The 22603-nt window shown below is 39.3% G+C and overlaps 1 protein-coding gene and 1 long non-coding RNA gene across 2 annotated transcripts; one reads left to right on the plus strand and one right to left on the minus strand.

Moving 5' to 3' along the window:
• Positions 1-4334: 4334 nt before the first annotated feature.
• LOC146494581 (uncharacterized) lies at positions 4335-10038 on the minus strand. Its single transcript, XR_014871596.1, has 3 exons — positions 5952-10038; positions 5390-5521; positions 4335-5315 (listed from the first exon to the last, which is right to left on the minus strand). It is a non-coding gene; the product is annotated as an uncharacterized LOC146494581 (long non-coding RNA).
• A 94-nt stretch (positions 10039-10132) lies between these two features.
• On the plus strand, positions 10133-13043 carry LOC146494582 (uncharacterized). Its single transcript, XM_085146434.1, has one exon. It carries the CDS (start codon positions 10317-10319, stop codon positions 12720-12722), a length of 2406 nt encoding a protein of 801 aa, XP_085002560.1. The 5' UTR covers positions 10133-10316; the 3' UTR covers positions 12723-13043.
• Positions 13044-22603: the final 9560 nt, after the last annotated feature.

Raw genomic sequence — 22603 nt, forward strand, 5'->3', positions numbered from 1 at the left:
CACCCTGACAGTTTTCAAGTTATTGTATTTGTAAACCTGGGCGTCCATGGCACGCAGGCAGGTGGCAAGGTCAAGGTGGGATCCTTGGAAGCAGGAAACAAACAGAAGATAACTGACTGAAGATGAGCTCGAGCATGATCACAGACAGTGAAGCACAGAAGACAGAAGCACATGAAGGGATATAAATCTGTCTAATTAAGAAGCAGAAACCACTGTGAGTCTATTTCAACCTCGTTAGTTTAATATTAAAGCGACAGCAGGTGCAAAATTACAAAACTCTGAAGCAGGGAATGGCTTGGCAGACCGTTGTTCTCTCCTGATCCCTCCTGGCGGATTTTTGTCTACCTCTGATTTTCTTTGTATCCATCCCACCAATTCCGGTGGTCTCGGGCAAATGCCAGTTCAATAAAGTGAGAAATTTCCGAGAGGAATTCTTCTGCGTCTCTTTCCGTTATACGTGTGATGTCTTATCCTTCATATTTTGTTCTGACATGTGTTTGTAAGCCACCATGGCATTTTCTGGCCACACACTGAGTTTGTTTCCTCAATTTGGCTCTTATCAAATTTACAAGGGGATATAACTAAACTGAGACTAAAGTTACACTGAAATAACAATGCTTCTCTTTACTCTGTGTTGCCTCTGAAGTATAAAACCCAGTGGGAAACATAATCAGGTTTGTCTGCAACAATCCAGCATCACTCAGCGTGAAACTAAAGGTGACTGTCTTAAAAACAAGAACCAGATTTTTTTTTGCTTTCCAGGAGTTCTGTTATCCTCGTTTATTGTGGATGCAAAGACCTGATACGGCTGTTTGTAAGACAACACATTTATGGTTATTCCTGACATACAAAGTGTGCAACAGACACATTACATAGTTATCTATGATGTGCATTAATGAGAAAAATGACAGAATTTCTTCTGAATTTCCACTTTCATTGATTTCCACCTGTGATATTTCATTTCCCAACATTTTCACATGGAACAGTTTAACAAACCCATAATACGATCATATAAACTGCAATATTGAATAAAACAAGGAGTCAAACAGAAAAACAAACAAACCAAAAATGGTTTTAAATCCTGATTTGTATCAGCTACCTGTTAACCTATATTAGTTCCTTTCAGATTAATCAAAGTTTCCTTTAGTTGTTGTTCTAACTCTCTGATCAATATAATCGATAGAACTCCACTCAGTTCTATCGATTTAATTTAACCTGATTCAGTCCACCCAATGCTTTCACTCACTGTATGCGCAAACTGTCTAGTTATGATACCCAGTAACACTTCAACGAGTTACCAATACAACTCAGACACAATGAATTTGTCTTGAAAGGTGCTATATAAATAAAACTGTACTTTTATTTACTTTCTTTACTCACTTTTTATGTTATTGCAATAACACTTTTTACACTTTTTTTTAACACAAAAGAATTATCCTCATTCAAAAGTCATGTAAGAACCTCATTAGCTTACGGAATGTTGATGTCATTTAAAAAATTCATACAAAAACATGACCTCATTCAAAAATGTCATGTGACAACCTCATTGGCTTATGGAATTCTGATGTCACAGGCTTCTAAAGCTTTGATCCTTTGAAGCTTTGATCCTCATGAATCCTTAAGTAGGGGTGAGGATGAACAACTTTTAGTCTGTTATTTGCAGCACTTGTGTTAGCAGCATTCAAACGTTCACCAGTAAAGCATTTCCAAACATTTGGATCCTTTTCGTACTCACGGTATACAGACTCCAACATGTCTCAGAAAGAGCAAGAAAGACAAGAAGCTGACCCCAGCTCTATTCCATGGTATGAGACCCTAGACCCTTATATCAGCTCTCTTCCTTGGGATGAACAGGTAGAATTAGAGGAAAAGCGATTGGAAGAAATGGAGAATGAAAATCTCATGAACAGAGAAAAGATTAAGATCCTGACAGAAGAAAATGAGAGAAAGAGCGCTGAATTAGTAAAATTATCCTACCAGCTTCAGGAAAGGGAAGGTATTATTGAGGAGAAACAATGTGCTCTCCAAGATAAGAAGAATCACGAGCTCCAAGAAAAGCTTGATGAAGCTCTGGAAAAAATTAAAGATCTGCTCCAAAATGAGAAAAAAGAGAGCATTAAAGGGGATAAAATGCTCAAGAAAAATCAGGAGCTCCAAGAAAAGCTTGATGGAGCGCTGGAAAAAAATAAAGATCTGCTCCAAAAGGAGAAAAAAGAGAGCATTAAAGGGGATAAAATGCTCAAGAAAAATCAGGAGCTCCAAGAAAAGCTTGATGGAGCGCTGGAAAAAAATAAAGATCTGCTCCAAAAGGAGAAAAAAGAGAGCATAAAACAGGAAAACATAGTCAAGAAGAATCAGGAGCTCCAAGAGAAGCTTGACGATGCTCTCGAAAAACTGAAAGAAATCAACCAAGAAGAGAAGCAACAGTCCACACAGCAGAGAGACATGCAGAGCAAACTCCAAGCCATGGAGAAAAAATACAAAGCGCTGCAGGTGAAACATGATAAAACTCTGCACAAAAGTCAACAGTTGCTTCAAGACAAGAAGCAAATGGAAATTAAACAGAAAGAAATGGACTCCAAGCTTGACCAGATGGAGGAAAAACACAGATTGCTTCAAGTCAGGCTCGATAAAAAAGCGCACAGAAATAAAGAAATCATTCAAGAGAGAGAGCAACAAGAAATGCTCGAGAAAGAAAAAGAATCCAAGCTTGAAGTCTTGGAGGAAAAACTGAAAATGATGCAAATAACTCATGAGGAAACACTGCTCAAAAATAAAGAGATGCTTCACGAGAAAGACCAACTGAAAATACAACAGGAAGAAATGGATTGCAAGCTGAGGAACGTCGAGAAACAAAATGAAGGCTTGCAAGTGATGCTTGATGAAGCTCTGGAGAGAAATAAGGAGATCCTCCAAGACAAGAAACAAGAGCGCGTAGAGCAGAGAGACCTGCAGAGCAAACTCCAAGCCATGGAGGAAAAATACAAAGCTCTGCAGGTGAAGCATGACAAAACTCTGCACAAAAGTCAACAGTTGCTTCAAGACAAGAAGAAAATGGAAATGAAACAGAAGGAAATGGACTCCAAGCTTGACCAGATGGAGGAAAAACACAGATTGCTTCAAGTCAGGCTCGATAAAAAAGCGCACAGAAATAAAGAGTTCATTCAAGAGACAGAGCAACAAGGAATGCTCGAGAAAGAAACGGACCGCAAGTTTGAAGTCTTGGAGGAAAAATGCAAAATGCTCCAAATAACTCTTGAGGAAACACTACTCAAAAATAAAGAGATGCTTCACGAGAAAGACCAACAGAAAATACAACAGGAAGAAATGGATTGCAAGCTGAGGAACATCGAGAAACAAAATGAAGGCTTGCAAGTAATACTCGATGAAGCTCTGGAGAGAAATAAGGAGATCCACCAAGACAAGAAACAAGAGCCCACACAGCAGAGAGACCTGCAGAGCAAACTCCAAGCCATGGAGGAAAAATACAAAGCTCTGCAGGTGAAGCATGACAAAACTCTGCACAAAAGTCAACAGTTGCTTCAAGACAAGAAGAAAATGGAAATGAAACAGAAGGAAATGGACTCCAAGCTTGACCAGATGGAGGAAAAACACAGATCGCTCCAAATCAGGCTTGATAAAAAAGCGCACGGAAATAAAGAGCTGCTTCAAGAAAAGACCAACAGAAAATACAACAGGAAGAAGAAAAACTTAATCTCCAGAGGAAAAATCAAGCACTCCAAGAATTGTATAACGAAACAAAGTACAAAACAACTGTACTGGAAGGAGAAAAGAAGAAACTGGAAAATCAATGCTCAGCGATGCAGAGTAGCATCAATGAGATGCTGAGAAAAACCACCGAACTTGAGGAACTTTCTAAGACCTTGAAGCACAAAAACACTGAAATCCAGGCGCAAAAGCAAGAACAACAGAAAACACACAAAGACCTGCAGGGTAGACTTCAAAAAATCCAGAAGAGAAACCAGCAGCTGGAAGACATGCACACGGATGTGCACAATGCAAAGCGAATAGAGGAGGCAACAGTTAAAGAACTGAAAGACAAGCTTAAAGAAAAACAAGAACAATTACAAGACATGGTGAAAAGATGCAACAAACTTGAGAAAGAAAACGCAGAAACAATCGATGAGCTGAAAACCCTCATCATTGAGAAAAAAGTGCTCGTGGAAGAGTATCTGAAAATGAAGAAAAAACGCTTCCACTGGTTCTGGAGGAGGGGCACTGCTGCTTCTCACCTGATGTAACCTCGTCTTCCTCCACCTCTATTCCATCTTCATTTCCCCCCTACCCCTTCCCCTCCCTCCTTTTTCCTTTTTCACCCCCCGACCAGTCCCGGCAGTTGACTGCCCCCTCCTGAGCCTGGTTCTGCCATAGGTTTCTCCTTTATGTTTCTTTCACTTTAAAAGGAGTTTTTCCTATCCACTGGCGCCTGGTGCTTGCTCAGAGGGGATTGTTGGGGTTTTCTCTCCTCTCTCTCTTTCCTTCTTTCTATCCCCCCTTTCCCCCCCTTCTGCCTTTTCCTTTACCCAATAAACACAATTGCCCACATTTTACATGTGTTTGAAAAGTGTCTTCATTCAACAATAATTCATCTTAGGTATAAAAACAAGAAATAGGTAATAGCTGCATGTGTGTTTGTGTGTGTGCATAATATACATACTTGTTTCCCAGAAAGAATGAATACTAGATGGATAGAGACAGGTTTTAAAGACTAGAAATGAAAACATGTGAGTCCTGTCTTTAAATAAAAATATATAATTCCCTATATTCCTATCTATTCCAAACAACGGTAATAAGTAACAAAGTTTCAAATTTGTCTTTCACTTTGACTCTTAATTTACTAACCATGAACAAGAGTTCAGAGGTCAAATGTGGCATGATACCTTAAATCTTTCAATGATACTTTCTGTATGTGGACCAGAGATGGGCAACACCGCATAGTCTGATTTCTTTTTTCAAGTAACGAGTAAAGTAAGGGATTACTATTGCAAAAAAGGTCATTAGATTACTGTTACTTTCCCGTAAGCAGGCTACATTACTGCGTTACTAATCCTCGTCATTTTCTTCGTGAGAGTGTCTCATGACAATGACGTACGAGCGTGCGACGTCCGTGGCAGCAACAGACGTGTGTAGATCAACAAAGGATAATATGGAGTGCAGGAGAGAGTACGACCATGCAGGGTTTAAAGCTTACTTTGAGTTTGATTCCGTAAAAAGTGACAAAAACATTGAAAACATACAGTAGTGAAGTTCTTAGCTCCCTGTTTTAGCTCTGCCGTCCGCTGCTGTAACCCTGCCTGAGAGGCACGTCGTCACCAACTCATGATTTATCAGCATAGCTGGACTAACAATAACCTAAGCCCAGTCCCACCTGCAGGGCTGTAGCCTCCTCTCTCAGAGTCATGGTTTCAGCAGTGAGAGCATCAATGAGCCTCTGCTGCTCTTTCAGCTCTTCCTCCAGTTTTCTCCTCTCCTGTGCCTCCTTCTGAGCTTCATCTTCCCTCTAACACATTACAGGCAGACCGTGATTTAAACACATATAGCAGACTGCAAATATTTGCATCAAAGCAAACCTGCGCTAAAATTTAAAAACTGATTCTATTTATTTACAAATGTGAAGACCCCTGAAAAAGATAAGAACTGTGCTTCAGCATATTTACATGAGGCTTTCAGCATTAGTGATGCTAAATCAGTAATAGTAACAAACATTTTGCAGATCAAGCATTTCTAAAATGTGCTATCTAAAGATTTCAAGCCAACATTTAATAAGAAATGAGTGTATCCTATATCCTATAAGCTAAAAGATGCAGCGACAATGGTAACACAGTCTTATTTTTTGTTTATGTGAGTAAAGCCTGCATGGATTATCTTTAGTTTGAATAATAATTTCCAAAAGCTTGTGTGATAAGACCTTTTTTGATATCCGGCAGTACCTTTTTAAGGATGTGCACCAAACGTCCCAGTGTAGAGACCAAGGCCAAAGAAAATCCAGTGAGACTTTGTGTCCTGTGCTTTTTGGGACTCTGTGCAGATGTTGGTGCTGTAACAGGGCTCAGTGCAACCAAATCCAGCTCCACCTGACCCAACATGGCCTGCAGCAGGCCCAGACTGGACTGATCCCCGCTGAGAGAGGCAACAGGGGAGCCGTCCAGCTCTGAACCCTGGGAAACACACTTCCTGGCTCTCTAATGCCAGATATATAATAAACGATTTCAAAGAAAGTTCATATCAGCTGTGTTTTTTAAGCCGTTTCTTCTGCAAACCACTTTGCAACCAACCTTCTTTTTCAATTTGCCAATTACTTCTATGTGGATGCTGGGTTTAGAACTACAGTGCTGGGAATCCTTGATTTGAACATTTTAAGGTTAGGTATTTAATATGTAACTGTAGTTAGATTTGTTCTCATGAATTGAAGAAACAACAGAAAACAAAAAAGTACAGCAAAAAATACTGACAACAAAACTTAACACTAATTTTGGCCATCATATAATCCACAAATGTGACTTTTTAAATCTTGTCGTTTTTACAGTTTGGGACCAGAAACCTTTGTCCGGGAGGAAGAAAACAATTCTCGCTGTGTGAAGGATCATCAAGAAAAATTAAACCAGCTGACCGCTGTAACTGTCTGGTGTACAGAAAATTTCAGCTGTGGTTCTCCAATCAGCCTTTTAGACCACTTAACAATCTGAGAGAGTTTCTGCTCTTTTCAGATAACTATCCAAACCACAACACCAAGGAAAAGGACAAAACAGATTCATTAAAAGCACGGTGAAATAAAACCATCATGGTTTTATCAACGTGGAAACAAAAAAGCCTTCTTAAACACAGGAGCCGCTGGTGCCACTTTCTGCACACAGCTTCAGTGTTTGCTTTGAAATTCAGCTTTGAATCAAAAGGGAGATATTTATAACACTGAACACCTTCCACATTTTGACTGCACACTCCTAAGTTAGAGGCAGGGTAACGATGCTGTAAAGCATGGCCCGCTTTACCTAAATAAATAAAGAGGGCCACAATTAGTAACCGACACATAGTGTTGTATTAAATGAAACTCAGTAAGAAATTGTCTGGAAATTGCCTCCCCCTGCAGGCCATAACAAAAACTGCACTATCATGGGACCACCTTCTTGCTCCTTTCTTAACCTCAGGCTATCCATGTTTGCACATGGAAGTGTAGGATATCCCAGAACACAGCTGTACCTACAAATATTAATGAGTTCAGATGGATTAATAATTTTCTTTGACCAAAGGTCTCCTGCCTATATGATAAACTGGTAATGGTCAATCTCCAAAAGTTAATTCTGTTCATCTGGACGTAGCGTTTTCAGTGCGAGAAACGTTTCGTCACTCATCTGTCTCAGCTGACTGCAGGTTTCCCCAAAAGATGGTAATGGTCAGGTTTTGCTTTCCCCTCCAGCACTCAGGAGAAGATACAGGAGTGTAACAGTATGATAATTTGGCTCAGTGATAAAACACCCAGGACTTAATTACCTGCAGCGCAAACACAGCACAGGTTGAGAATAAATGAACGATGTGACATATTTTCAGTGCCTACCAAACAAATCTGAGCGCTGCATTGCGATGAGGTGTGCAAGCCAGCAGGTGCAGGTGGAGTGGCTAATTTCGGAACGGTGATGGAGCTTCTCCTTCGCACTTCACACAGACACATTTACTCTGCTGGAGAATATTCAGGCAGAGCAGGATGTGCTGCCACGTTTTAAAACATAATTTGCTCGACGAGAGTTCTGCTGAGATAACACACAGCTCATTTAAACACACCTGAATTATCCTGATGTTTCAGCCCTCTGCTGGGGTCCAATTAAAGGTAATAAATTAGAAAACGTTCTCTTCAGTGTCCGCGGTTCTCACCTTATGGCTATTAAACATCACAAATAGTTTAATTATATTTGTTTCCTAAATGCCTACTCACTTTCTACAGAATTTATTATCACCACACTGTGAGACCTGGATTTGATAAATATGGGAAGGACACCAGGTTTTATGAATGTAGTGTACCAAATGCCTACTACCTGAAATCTAAATCTTTGGCTGTGTCTGTCCATCCAGTGTTCTCCTTGCTTCAGTCAGAAGTTAGAGCACACATCACCGGCTTCTGCTGTCCAAATTTGTTTGGTTGTGTGCCGGTTTTTCACAGAGGGGCCAGCGTCAGTGCATCACTACATGCTGCATTTCGGTTTGCTGGCTAGTAGCAGCAGCAGCTACGCTCAGATGATCAAGCTACCGTAAATTTCTGACACTGTCACAGTTTTATTCCACACCACACACTGTGATGCAGGACCAGGACTGAATTATAGGAACTGAGGTGAGATGACAAAGCTTTGAGAGCAGCTCCATGAAAATATAAATATATCAGTGTTATCCTTCAGCCTCTTAGTAGCTGCACATATAGAATAAATTCCAAAATCCTGCATCACCTCAGTCTCAAGTGACAAGACTTGGCATCAGACCTCGAGGTCAAGGTCACGAAGATGCAAACTTTTTCGAGACTTGTACTAGATGTATCTATGGTATCAATTTGAAAATACAACATTGCTTCGTTTTCAAGTTATTGTATTTGTAAACCTGGGCGTCCATGGCACGCAGGCAGGTGGCAAGGTCAAGGTGGGATCCTTGGAAGCAGGAAACAAACAGAAGATAACTGACTGAAGATGAGCTCGAGCATGATCACAGACAGTGAAGCACAGAAGACAGAAGCACATGAAGGGATATAAATCTGTCTAATTAAGAAGCAGAAACCACTGTGAGTCTATTTCAACCTCGTTAGTTTAATATTAAAGCGACAGCAGGTGCAAAATTACAAAACTCTGAAGCAGGGAATGGCTTGGCAGACCGTTGTTCTCTCCTGATCCCTCCTGACGGATTTTTGTCTACCTCTGATTTTCTTTGTATCCATCCCACCAATTCCGGTGGTCTCGGGCAAATGCCAGTTCAATAAAGTGAGAAATTTCCGAGAAGAATTCTTCTGCGTCTCTTTCCGTTATATGTGTGATGTCCTATCCTTCATATTTTGTTCTGACATGTGTTTGTAAGCCACCATGGCATTTTCTGGCCACACACTGAGTTTGTTTCCTCAATTTGGCTCTTATCAAATTTACAAGGGGATAAAACTAAACTGAGACTAAAGTTACACTGAAATAACAATGCTTCTCTTTACTCTGTGTTGCCTCTGAAGTATAAAACCCAGTGGGAAACATAATCAGGTTTGTCTGCAACAATCCAGCATCACTCAGCGTGAAACTAAAGGTGACTGTCTTAAAAACAAGAACCAGATTTTTTTTTGCTTTCCAGGAGTTCTGTTATCCTCGTTTATTGTGGATGCAAAGACCTGATACGGCTGTTTGTAAGACAACACATTTATGGTTATTCCTGACATACAAAGTGTGCAACAGACACATTACATAGTTATCTATGATGTGCATTAATGAGGAAAAGGACAGAATTTCTTCTGAATTTCCACTTTCATTGATTTCCACCTGTGATATTTCATTTCCCAACATTTTCACATGGAACAGTTTAACAAACCCATAATACGATCATATAAACTGCAATATTGAATAAAACAAGGAGTCAAACAGAAAAACAAACAAACCAAAAATGGTTTTAAATCCTGATTTGTATCAGCTACCTGTTAACCTATATTAGTTCCTTTCAGATTAATCAAAGTTTCCTTTAGTTGTTGTTCTAACTCTCTGATCAATATAATCGATAGAACTCCACTCAGTTCTATCGATTTAATTTAACCTGATTCAGTCCACCCAATGCTTTCACTCACTGTATGCGCAAACTGTCTAGTTATGATACCCAGTAACACTTCAACGAGTTACCAATACAACTCAGACACAATGAATTTGTCTTGAAAGGTGCTATATAAATAAAACTGTACTTTTATTTACTTTCTTTACTCACTTTTTATGTTATTGCAATAACACTTTTTACACTTTTTTTAACACAAAAGAATTATCCTCATTCAAAAGTCATGTAAGAACCTCATTAGCTTACGGAATGTTGATGTCATTTAAAAAATTCATACAAAAACATGACCTCATTCAAAAATGTCATGTGACAACGTCATTGGCTTATGGAATTCTGATGTCACAGGCTTCTAAAGCTTTGATCCTTTGAAGCTTTGATCCTCATGAATCCTTAAATAGGGGTGAGAATGAACAACTTTTAGTCCGTTATTTGCAGCACTTGTGTTAGCAGCATTCAAACGTTCACCAGTAAAGCATTTCCAAACATTTGGATCCTTTTCGTACTCACGGTATACAGACTCCAACATGTCTCAGAAAGAGCAAGAAAGACAAGAAGCTGACCCCAGCTCTATTCCATGGTATGAGTCCCTAGACCCTTATATCAGCTCTCTTCCTTGGGATGAACAGGTAGAATTAGAGGAAAAGCGATTGGAAGAAATGGAGAATGAAAATCTCATGAACAGAGAAAAGATTAAGATCCTGACAGAAGAAAATGAGAGAAAGAGCGCTGAATTAGTAAAATTATCCTACCAGCTTCAGGAAAGGGAAGGTATTATTGAGGAGAAACAATGTGCTCTCCAAGATAAGAAGAATCACGAGCTCCAAGAAAAGCTTGATGAAGCTCTGGAAAAAATTAAAGATCTGCTCCAAAATGAGAAAAAAGAGAGCATTAAAGGGGATAAAATGCTCAAGAAGAATCAGGAGCTCCAAGAAAAGCTCGATGGAGCTCTGGAAAAAAATAAAGATCTGCTCCAAAAGGAGAAAAAAGAGAGCATAAAACAGGAAAACATAGTCAAGAAGAATCAGGAGCTCCAAGAGAAGCTTGACGATGCTCTCGAAAAACTGAAAGAAATCAACCAAGAAGAGAAGCAACAGTCCACACAGCAGAGAGACATGCAGAGCAAACTCCAAGCCATGGAGAAAAAATACAAAGCGCTGCAGGTGAAACATGATAAAACTCTGCACAAAAGTCAACAGTTGCTTCAAGACAAGAAGCAAATGGAAATTAAACAGAAAGAAATGGACTCCAAGCTTGACGAGATGGAGGAAAAACACAGATTGCTCCAAATCAGGCTTGATAAAAAAGTGCACAGAAATAAAGAAATCATTCAAGAGAGAGAGCAACAAGAAATGCTCGAGAAAGAAAAAGAATCCAAGCTTGAAGTCTTGGAGGAAAAACTGAAAATGATGCAAATAACTCATGAGGAAACACTGCTCAAAAATATAGAGATGCTTCATGAGAAAGACCAACAGAAAATACATCAGGAAGAAATGGATTGCAAGCTGAGGAACGTCGAGAAACAAAATGAAGGCTTGCAAGTGATGCTTGATGAAGCTCTGGAGAGAAATAAGGAGATCCTCCAAGACAAGAAACAAGAGTGCGTAGAGCAGAGAGACCTGCAGAGCAAACTCCAAGCCAAGAAGGAAAAATACAAAGTGCTGCAGGTGAAACATGATAAAACTCTGCACAAAAGTCAACAGTTGCTTCAAGACAAGAAGAAAATGGAAATGAAACAGAAGGAAATGGACTCCAAGCTTGACCAGATGGAGGAAAAACACAGATTGCTTCAAGTCAGGCTCGATAAAAAAGCGCACAGAAATAAAGAAATCATTCAAGAGAGAGAGCAACAAGGAATGCTCGAGAAAGAAACGGACCGCAAGTTTGAAGTCTTGGAGGAAAAATGCAAAATGCTCCAAATAACTCTTGAGGAAACACTACTCAAAAATAAAGAGATGCTTCACGAGAAAGACCAACAGAAAATACAACAGGAAGAAATGGATTGCAAGCTGAGGAACATCGAGAAACAAAATGAAGGCTTGCAAGTAATACTCGATGAAGCTCTGGAGAGAAATAAGGAGATCCACCAAGACAAGAAACAAGAGCCCACACAGCAGAGAGACCTGCAGAGCAAACTCCAAGCCATGGAGGAAAAATACAAAGCTCTGCAGGTGAAGCATGACAAAACTCTGCACAAAAGTCAACAGTTGCTTCAAGACAAGAAGAAAATGGAAATGAAACAGAAGGAAATGGACTCCAAGCTTGACCAGATGGAGGAAAAACACAGATCGCTCCAAATCAGGCTTGATAAAAAAGCGCACGGAAATAAAGAGCTGCTTCAAGAAAAAGACCAACAGAAAATACAACAGGAAGAAGAAAAACTTAATCTCCAGAGGAAAAATCAAGCACTCCAAGAATTGTATAACGAAACAAAGTACAAAACAACTGTACTGGAAGGAGAAAAGAAGAAACTGGAAAATCAATGCTCAGCGATGCAGAGTAGCATCAATGAGATGCTGAGAAAAACCACCGAACTTGAGGAACTTTCTAAGACCTTGAAGCACAAAAACACTGAAATCCAGGCGCAAAAGCAAGAACAACAGAAAACACACAAAGACCTGCAGGGTAGACTTCAAAAAATCCAGAAGAGAAACCAGCAGCTGGAAGACATGCACACGGATGTGCACAATGCAAAGCGAATAGAGGAGGCAACAGTTAAAGAACTGAAAGACAAGCTTAAAGAAAAACAAGAACAATTACAAGACATGGTGAAAAGATGCAACAAACTTGAGAAAGAAAACGCAGAAACAATCGATGAGCTGAAAACCCTCATCATTGAGAAAAAAGTGCTCGTGGAAGAGTATCTGAAAATGAAGAAAAAACGCTTCCACTGGTTCTGGAGGAGGGGCACTGCTGCTTCTCACCTGATGTAACCTCGTCTTCCTCCACCTCTATTCCATCTTCATTTCCCCCCTACCCCTTCCCCTCCCTCCTTTTTCCTTTTTCACCCCCCGACCAGTCCCGGCAGTTGACTGCCCCCTCCTGAGCCTGGTTCTGCCATAGGTTTCTCCTTTATGTTTCTTTCACTTTAAAAGGAGTTTTTCCTATCCACTGGCGCCTGGTGCTTGCTCAGAGGGGATTGTTGGGGTTTTCTCTCCTCTCTCTCTTTCCTTCTTTCTATCCCCCCTTTCCCCCCCTTCTGCCTTTTCCTTTACCCAATAAACACAATTGCCCACATTTTACATGTGTTTGAAAAGTGTCTTCATTCAACAATAATTCATCTTAGGTATAAAAACAAGAAATAGGTAATAGGTGCATGTGTGTTTGTGTGTGTGCATAATATACATAATTGTTTCCCAGAAAGAATGAATACTAGATGGATAGAGACAGGTTTTAAAGACTAGAAATGAAAACATGTGAGTCCTGTCTTTAAATAAAAATATATAATTCCCTATATTCCTATCTATTCCAAACAACGGTAATAAGTAACAAAGTTTCAAATTTGTCTTTCACTTTGACTCTTAATTTACTAACCATGAACAAGAGTTCAGAGGTCAAATGTGGCACGATACCTTAAATCTTTCTATGATACTTTCTGTATGTGGACCAGAGATGGGCAACACCGCATAGTCTGATTTCTTTTTTCAAGTAACGAGTAAAGTAAGGGATTACTATTGCAAAAAAGGTCATTAGATTACTGTTACTTTCCCGTAAGCAGGCTACATTACTGCGTTACTAATCCTCGTCATTTTCTTCGTGAGAGTGTCTCATGACAATGACGTACGAGCGTGCGACGTCCGTGGCAGCAACAGACGTGTGTAGATCAACAAAGGATAATATGGAGTGCAGGAGAGAGTACGACCATGCAGGGTTTAAAGCTTACTTTGAGTTTGATTCCGTAAAAAGTGACAAAAACATTGAAAACATACAGTAGTGAAGTTCTTAGCTCCCTGTTTTAGCTCTGCCGTCCGCTGCTGTAACCCTGCCTGAGAGGCACATCGTCACCAACTCATGATTTATCAGCATAGCTGGACTAACAATAACCTAAGCCCAGTCCCACCTGCAGGGCTGTAGCCTCCTCTCTCAGAGTCATGGTTTCAGCAGTGAGAGCATCAATGAGCCTGCTGCTCTTTCAGCTCTTCCTCCAGTTTTCTCCTCTCCTGTGCCTCCTTCTGAGCTTCATCTTCCCTCTAACACATTACAGGCAGACCGTGATTTAAACACATATAGCAGACTGCAAATATTTGCATCAAAGCAAACCTGCGCTAAAATTTAAAAACTGATTCTATTTATTTACAAATGTGAAGACCCCTGAAAAAGATAAGAACTGTGCTTCAGCATATTTACATGAGGCTTTCAGCATTAGTGGTGCTAAATCAGTAATAGTAACAAACATTTTACAGATCAAGCATTTCCAAAATGTGCTATCTAAAGATTTCAAGCCAACATTTAATAAGAAATGAGTGTATCCTATATCCTATAAGCTAAAAGATGCAGCGACAATGGTAACACAGTCTTATTTTTTGTTTATGTGAGTAAAGCCTGCATGGATTATCTTTAGTTTGAATAATAATTTCCAAAAGCTTGTGTGATAAGACCTTTTTTGATATCCGGCAGTACCTTTTTAAGGATGTGCACCAAACGTCCCAGTGTAGAGACCAAAGCCAAAGAAAATCCAGTGAGATTTTGTGTCCTGTGCTTTTTGGGACTCAGATGTGCAGATGTTGGTGCTGTAACAGGGCTCAGTGCAACCAAATCCAGCTCCACCTGACTCAACATGGCCTGCAGCAGGCCCAGACTGGACTGATCCCCGCTGAGAGAGGCAACAGGGGAGCCGTCCAGCTCTGAACCCTGGGAAACACACTTCCTGGCTCTGCTGGTGTGATTACCGATCCAGTCTGTTCAGCATATAAAAGAAGAACAACACTAATTTTCTCACATGATCTCATCTTCAAACAGAGTATTTCATTTTGGAGAAAATCCATCCCTTGCAGATATTACCTGACTTGCTCTGAGGCGGATCAGGATTAAGAACCTGAGAAACCAGGACTGAACAGCCACGGTGGCATTGAGAGCTGAAATGACATTAGATAAGTGTTTATGTTCACCTCTAATGCCAGATATATAATAAACGATTTCAAAGAAAGTTTATATCATCTGTGTGTTTTAAGCCGTTTCTTCTGCAAACCACTTTGCAACCAACCTTCTTTTTCAATTTGCCAATTACTTCTATGTGGACGCTGGGTTTGGAACTACAGTGCTGGGAATCCTTGATTTGAACATTTTAAGGTTCAGGTATTTAATATGTAACTGTAGTTAGATTTGTTCTCATGAATTGAAGAAACAACAGAAAACAAAAAAGTACAGCAAAAAATACTGACAACAAAACTTAACACTAATTTTGGCCATCATATAATCCACAAATGTGACTTTTTAAATCTTGTCGTTTTTATAGTTTGGGACCAGAAACCTTTGTCCGGGAGGAAGAAAACAATTCTCGCTGTGTGAAGGATCATCAAGAAAAATTAAACCAGCTGACCGCTGTAACTGTCTGGTGTACAGAAAATTTCAGCTGTGGTTCTCCAATCAGCCTTTTAGACCACTTAACAATCTGAGAGAGTTTCTGCTCTTTTCAGATAACTATCCAAACCACAACACCAAGGAAAAGGACAAAACAGATTCATTAAAAGCACGGTGAAATAAAACCATCATGGTTTTATCAACGTGGAAACAAAAAAGCCTTCTTAAACACAGGAGCCGCTGGAGCCCCTTTCTGCACACAGCTTCAGTGTTTGCTTTGAAATTCAGCTTTGAATCAAAAGGGAGATATTTATAACACTGAACACCTTCCACATTTTGACTGCACACTCCTAAGTTAGAGGCAGGGTAACGATGCTGTAAAGCATGGCCCGCTTTACCTAAATAAATAAAGAGGGCCACAATTAGTAACTACGGTTGAGGCCCTGAGAGGCCAAACGGACTGCAACTTCAGAAAACACTTGTAAAAAGAAAAATGCTGCAAAAAGAAAAACGCTGCAAAAAGAAAAACGCTGCAAAAAGAAAATTCTGCAAAAAGAAAAATGCTGCAAAAGCACACACAACACAACGGAAATGTTTCTGGGGAGACAATAACCAGACGGACCAGTTGCACAAACCAAAACATGCTAACAAGTGCACTGGGACTGGGTGACACTTCAAAGAAGTGGAAGCGGAGTGGCCAAAGAGTAAACTTTCAAAAGTAAGTTCTGAATATTATGTCACTTATTTATGTGCAAATTTTTAATAATGAAGAACATTAAAACATTACTGTTGGCCACATGCCGGCAAAGTTATGTGACATTAGCGATGTTTGTACTTTCAGCATTTACTTTGTTTTAAAGCCTTTACTTTAAAATATATGCCGTTCGATAGTCGACCTTAATCTTACAGAGAATCTGATGATTTTGTGGATAATTAAAGTCAGTCATATATCCACAAACACAAGAAGCTGAAAGTCAGTGATGCTGCTCGGTTTGCAGTCCTGAATATCACGGCACAAGCAGGATTCACTGCACTGTTAATGTTAACTATGTTATATTGCTGCCTCTGTTTGGTGAGGTCCAAACGTACGTTTGAACGAGCTGACGATTCACTCGTTAAGCTGAAAGAAAGATGCTTTAATCACAGGAGTCACACATGTGTCCACTTTACCATCTGGGAACTCTTCTTGTTTAGCACTCGTAATAACACAAACAAAATCATCATCCTCTTGTGCTGTTTTGTAGCAGTGTATACACCTGAGACTGTCACCTGTCTGTCTGTCCTGCACTCTCTGTTTCTTTCTCTCTGATTGTGTAATAAAAGTATGAACATGTATTTATAAGTTACACTTGTGTTTGAATCCTGCAGCTTATTACACATTTGATTTCCATGTGTGACAACTGCAAGTGTCCAGAGTGAGGACAGACTGAGGGACCCACTGCTGCACATCATCTGTGAGGCTTTGCACCCCTGATGATCCACCAGGACAAACTCAGCAGTGTGTGAGGAAGAGGAGGAGGAAGAGCCAGCAGCAGCTGACAGATGGAGAGAATAGACAGACTGTTCCCTGTTTGTGAAGGACTGCTAGAAAAGTTTAGAATCACTAATTGTCTGTCCTGAATCAGTCTTATTAGGTAATGTTCAAATAATTTGATCATTCCAGTGTTTTCAGTGTGGGAGAAAGTACTCAGGGCCTTCAAGTTACACACTATGAAAGGCAGCAACAAGTTTAATGTTCAGAAACCTAAAGTATGTATCAGCAGCAGAATGGAGCTAAAAATAAATGTTTGTTTCAGTTCTATGAAGCTTTGAGTATTTTGGATTAGTAGTACTGCTGTGTTTGTTGCATCATATTGCTGTAATTGTTTATATGCTTTATATATTCTGAGGTAAGTTGATCTATAGTGTTACATCATATTCTATAAGGATGTTATGTGTTTGTATACTTTGTGCCCAGTTTGACCCATTTAGCAGAAGTCAGCCTGTTTAAGGCTCTGATATCTATTCTGTATGACTTAAAGCAGTTATGACATGGTCTGATTTTCTCACCCAATAAAGGAATATTTAATATATCAGTCTACTCTTGATTCTATCAGAAACAGTTATCACAGCTCGTACATTTGCTTCTTCCACACATATATAAGCATTGAGCCAAATTTAGTAATGCCAACATATTAAAAGAACAATATTTGTCTCTTATATATAATACATCTATATATACACTGTCACAGATACTTGTCTTTAAGTGAAGATTTAAGGTGATAGGAAATATAAATAAATGCAACTTGAATCTTTACTGAAGCTCAGTGTTTGGCACAGAATTCATGTTCACTGCTGTAATAACTAATAATGATTAATATAATATTGGCCATATTATATTTACATTACCAAAGTGAGATGACTTTAGTCTCATGAACAACATTAGCTAATTGTTATTTACTAGCTAATCTTAAATGACTGTTCAGTACAGAAATGAAGCCCAACAATCATGTTTTACAGTCCTGTGGTCTCAGCCTCAGATACTTATCAAATCACACAAAGCTCATGTAGAAACAAATGTACAAAATATGTTCTCCTTCATTTCTGTCAAACAAAGCTGTATGAAACGTTTCCAGCTGTTAGTATCATGATTGCTAGGCAACCTGGGCAGCGCGACGGAGGCTAGACCGTCCCATCTCACAAGCCTACAAGCCCCGCACTTCCGGCTGCAGCGGTCTTTGAGTACGCGGCCCTTGAGGACCGTTAAGGCTGCAGACCTTTGCTGTGTCCCAATTCAGGGTCTGCACGCTTGAAGTACGCATTTTAAGTGCGATTACGTCACCGCCACGCGACGACGGCTGTCCCAATTCGAAGTGTACTTCAAATGCATACTCCAAATGCGCCGTCGATTTCCCCAAATATCAAGCGTGGTCCGGTGCACGCTTCGTGGTCCCATATATCCCACAATTCATAGCGCGGGAGCCTGGGATTGTTTAGCTAAACGGCCTAAACCGTTTCCCATTCATTCTCTATGGTAGTGCTAAACCACTACGGATGTAATATATTTTTGGCCACTACGGTCTTCCGGCGCTGTTGCGAGTTTGAGATGCGGCAATTTTTAAAAATCACAATTTTCGGGAGACGAAACAAGTAACGCACTGCTCGCAACACATCTCAACGATCCTCGTTCATTGATCAAAGGTAAGAAATGTCGTTTGGAATAAGAGTAAACCAACAGAATACATTTACAGGTGTATATTACAGGTAATAGACGTGTTGCGATTGCATTTACGAAGCATCCACCGCTCGGTTAAAGACGGTGGGAGTTTATCCGCTGTTGTAAAGTGGCACGGTAAAAAATTAATGAACGTGATCCTTAAATAAATTGCGTGTTTCATTGACGCGTTTTACTGTTAAATAAACTTGGTAGGTTTCTGACTGCTGTGACACTGACATTACTATAATGTGGTGTAATTAAATAATCGATAAATGGCTTGTTATGAGATGACATGCTAAATGACCTAACCTGCATTTTTTTAAAATTTGTATTGCATTCATGTTGTAATGGTCAGTAATCGTATCTATACGACAGTCGTGATATCTCACTAACATGAGCAATGCCCACTAGTGTAAGAATAAACAGGATATCTTAAATAGGTATGTCGATAATCTGCCCGCAGTTCTTATGTACCATGACTACTAAGCAGTTGGCACAAATTTTGCATTCAACCATGAAAGGTTTTTATTTACAGACGGAACAGTTTGTATTGTCTGAAGAAAAAACATTTTTATCGCAAATGTTGATTCAGATTTTGTCTCTTTTTGTTCTCTTGCATCCTGCTGTTAAACCCAGCCACAATGGAGTGGCAGGGAAATATATCTACTGCCCTTCAAAAGTGCATTCTCTGTACAGGGACAAGGGCATGGCCAAGGAGATGACCTGGAAGGAGTTTCAGGAGTCTCCTTTCTACGAGGCAGAGAGACAAAGATGGGTGGAAGAAAAAAGGAAATAGGGGAGAAACTGTTGATATTGTACATAATATAGTTTAGTTCTAGTTTTGTAATGTTTATTTTGTTTATATAAATAAAAACTGATTGTAAATATAAAAATGTAAATAAATTCTGTTCTGTAAAAATATCAGCACAGCTCTCTTCTTTATAACCTCTTACCTGTATGTTTATATATCTGTGTGTGCTCACCATCAGGTATTCAGTTTTAAAAAGCTCTGAGTGCTGCCCTGAAAGCTAACATATTATTTCTAAATCACTTCATGTAATGATAACAAGCCATCCGTTCTCTAGTGGGGTCTCACAGCTTTTATCTTCATAATCTTTCTGGTTGATTTGTAATATAAGAAACATGACTGCTGTCTTTTATCTGTGTGACTGTACAGCCTGTTTCAGACATGACAACCAGACAGTGTCTGAAGTTATCTTTAATACATGCAACACAGCTGGAGATAGTCCAGACACTTTCTCACTTCTGATGATAATATTTTTGGTTTAGGTATTGTTGCTTTCTGGCTTGAAGCTTATCTACAAAAGCAGTTCAATAAGGAGAGATCATGTGGAAAAACCGAACAGGATTTATTGAGATACAGAAATAAATGTAACTGTTAGGCAGTTAAACTCCAATGACCCATTATAGCAGAAGAAATCTCAGCAGTGACAGGATTTTGCACAAGCCACACCCCAGAGTCAAAATGCTGGTAGTGATGAAGATGGAGGCTGGGACAGGGTTCTGAGTGACCACGGTGAGGAGGAGAAAGGAGAGGAGGCGGGCTGCATAGCTGAGGATCTGAAATGCAGAATGGCAGAAGCAGAAGAGCAACAGATTTAAAGCATGCAGAGTGGAGGCTGGCATGCTCGGTGAAGGCAGGCAAGAGCATAACTGGAATAAAGTAATGATGTCAGTACTGAGTTTGTGCTGGAAAATGAATAGATATAAACTGGCAGCCACCAGGAAGCAGACAGATGACTTATTACACATCTTCCTTATTGAAATTATGCATAAGCTTAATTTTCTGTGCCAACAGAATGTATCTGAATTATAGTTTAAACTTTAATCTTTGTATTAAAAGTTGGATATCTCCATAACTGAAGAGTATATCTGGTTTGTGATGATACAGTTTATTCTGAGTTATGTAAACTTTCACACAGTTGTTGTGAAAGTTTTCCATTAAATAAACCCAACAGAGCCTTGGGTATAAACACCTTCTACAGAACCAAAAGGCAGTACACAGCTGTTTTCACACCTTTGGTCTTCAACCAGAGAAAAGTTCACACTCCCTTGCTTCCTCTTACAGTGGAGAAGACAAAAGATGAACTTTTCCCGTGTGAATGCCTGCTTCCAGCTTCCTGAGATACCTTCTGTTAGCAGCATGAATGTGTGAGACATTGAGGCAAAACACTATGATATAAATAGAATGATAATCAAACAATAAGAAAAAGCAAAGTGAAAAATAAATGTTATCCACATTAACTAAATTAAAAATGGTGTTTATCTTTTGATAATGTAACACAGCCTTTGTCCCAACCAGGACTCGAACCTGCGCTCAGACGATTCAGTGCCAAAAAAAATCCATTTTTTACGCTGGCTTAAAAGCTGCGATTTGATTGGCTGTTTCTCCGTTACACCTATACGCGGCGGGCCCCCGCGGGGTGGGTGTGGATAATTTTGCAAAAATACGGCAGAAGGGAGCGGCTGAAGAGTGAACTGTCAAAAGTAAGTACTGAATATGACGTCACTTAATTATGTGCGAATGTTTAATAACGAAGAACATTAAAACATTAGTGATGTTTGTACTTAAAGCGTTAACTTGGTTTTAAAGCATATATATATATATATATATATATATATATATATATATATATATATATATATATCATAATAATCTGACAATAATTAGGGGTGGGTTTTTATAATCGATTTATCGATTAAAATCGATTCTGGCTTGGATTACGTAAAATCGATTCATTAAAATCCTGAATCGATTTTTTTAATATAAATTTATTTTGCCCGAAATGCCAGAATCTCAGGTGAAATCTCACAAAACTTCAACAACCACCAAACAGCTAAAACAGTAAATGAGAGCAGGAACACGGATTCTGCACAAAGACTTAAACACACAGCGCAGCCCGCGGATCAGAATCAGATGTCGAATTTCTCACAGTCGGGGCTGAAAGCCGACAGCCCGCTGATTCTGATCTGTCGGCGGGTCCGTGCTTTGTGTTCACGCCCTTTATGCGCTGATTGTAAAGCTGTTAGTTTGATGTCTCTCCAAACAATATTGACCGAACCAGCAGCAAAAGAAGATCCAAACTACACTTCACATAAACATCGTCATGTATTCACTCTTACTTTTACTGTTTTGCTTCTACCATGATGCACAGCTCTCTCTCTCTCTCTCTCTCTCTCTCTCCCCCTCTCTCTCTCTGTATGGTTTTCTGCATTATTCGCTTGCTTGTTACGCACAAGTCTACCGTTGTTTACAGCGCTATCGGCCGACTTTTTTTTCTTTCCGTTTTATATACTTCCGAAAAGAAAACCTAATTTCTGCCGTTCAATGCTGAACAAATTTAAACTTTTTAAAATTATGCAAAATGCAAAATGCTTAGCCATGTCTCTAATAAAACAGCTGTAACTTCAGAGGTAATGTTCATGTGTTGATTAATGGTTTTCTTTCGTTTTTGATGTACTGCAGAATATTTTTATTAAATCCCAGGCCAGGAAAATTGCCTTCATGTTTTTCTGTGTTTTATCTTCAGCTACTTTGACACAAAGGCATCTGCTGTGATGCTCACACCTTTGATAAAGTCTGGAAAGTGTCAGCTTGCTTTTTATTGATACAAAAATATGTAAATGTACTGATCTGAATTATAATATTTCTGACTGTCAAAATTTCCCAGATTCAAATCGAATTGAATCGAATCGAATCGAATTAAATCGAATTGTGGATCAAATGATTCGGGACCTTGTGAATTGGAATTGAATCGATTCTAGAAATCAGTGACGATACCCAGCCCTAGTAGAGAACTAATTTAACTCTTTCTTGCTGAATGAGACGCTGACAGATCGTTTTTTTCTTTCTATCGGTTTGTTTTTCTTTACTCAAAGAGATCAAATTATTGGTGGGGACATGTCCCCTCATTGACTTATTTAATTAATTATTGACACATTTAATTAATTAATTATTTATTTATTTCACATTTTAATTAATTATTGACACATTTAAATAATTATTTAATGGTGTATTTAATTAATTCATTATGTCAGTCCTGGCGTTCCATAGCATTATGCCCATCCAGGCAAAAT

This window comes from Neolamprologus multifasciatus, chromosome 20 (assembly GCF_963576455.1).
Source record: "Neolamprologus multifasciatus chromosome 20, fNeoMul1.2, whole genome shotgun sequence".
Lineage (NCBI taxonomy): Eukaryota > Metazoa > Chordata > Actinopteri > Cichliformes > Cichlidae > Neolamprologus > Neolamprologus multifasciatus.

What these genes read in the sequence shown, in the direction of transcription:
- LOC146494582 (XM_085146434.1), top strand. Translation starts at nt 10,317, where the DNA reads ATGTCTCAGAAAGAGCAAGAAAGACAAGAAGCTGACCCCAGCTCTATT.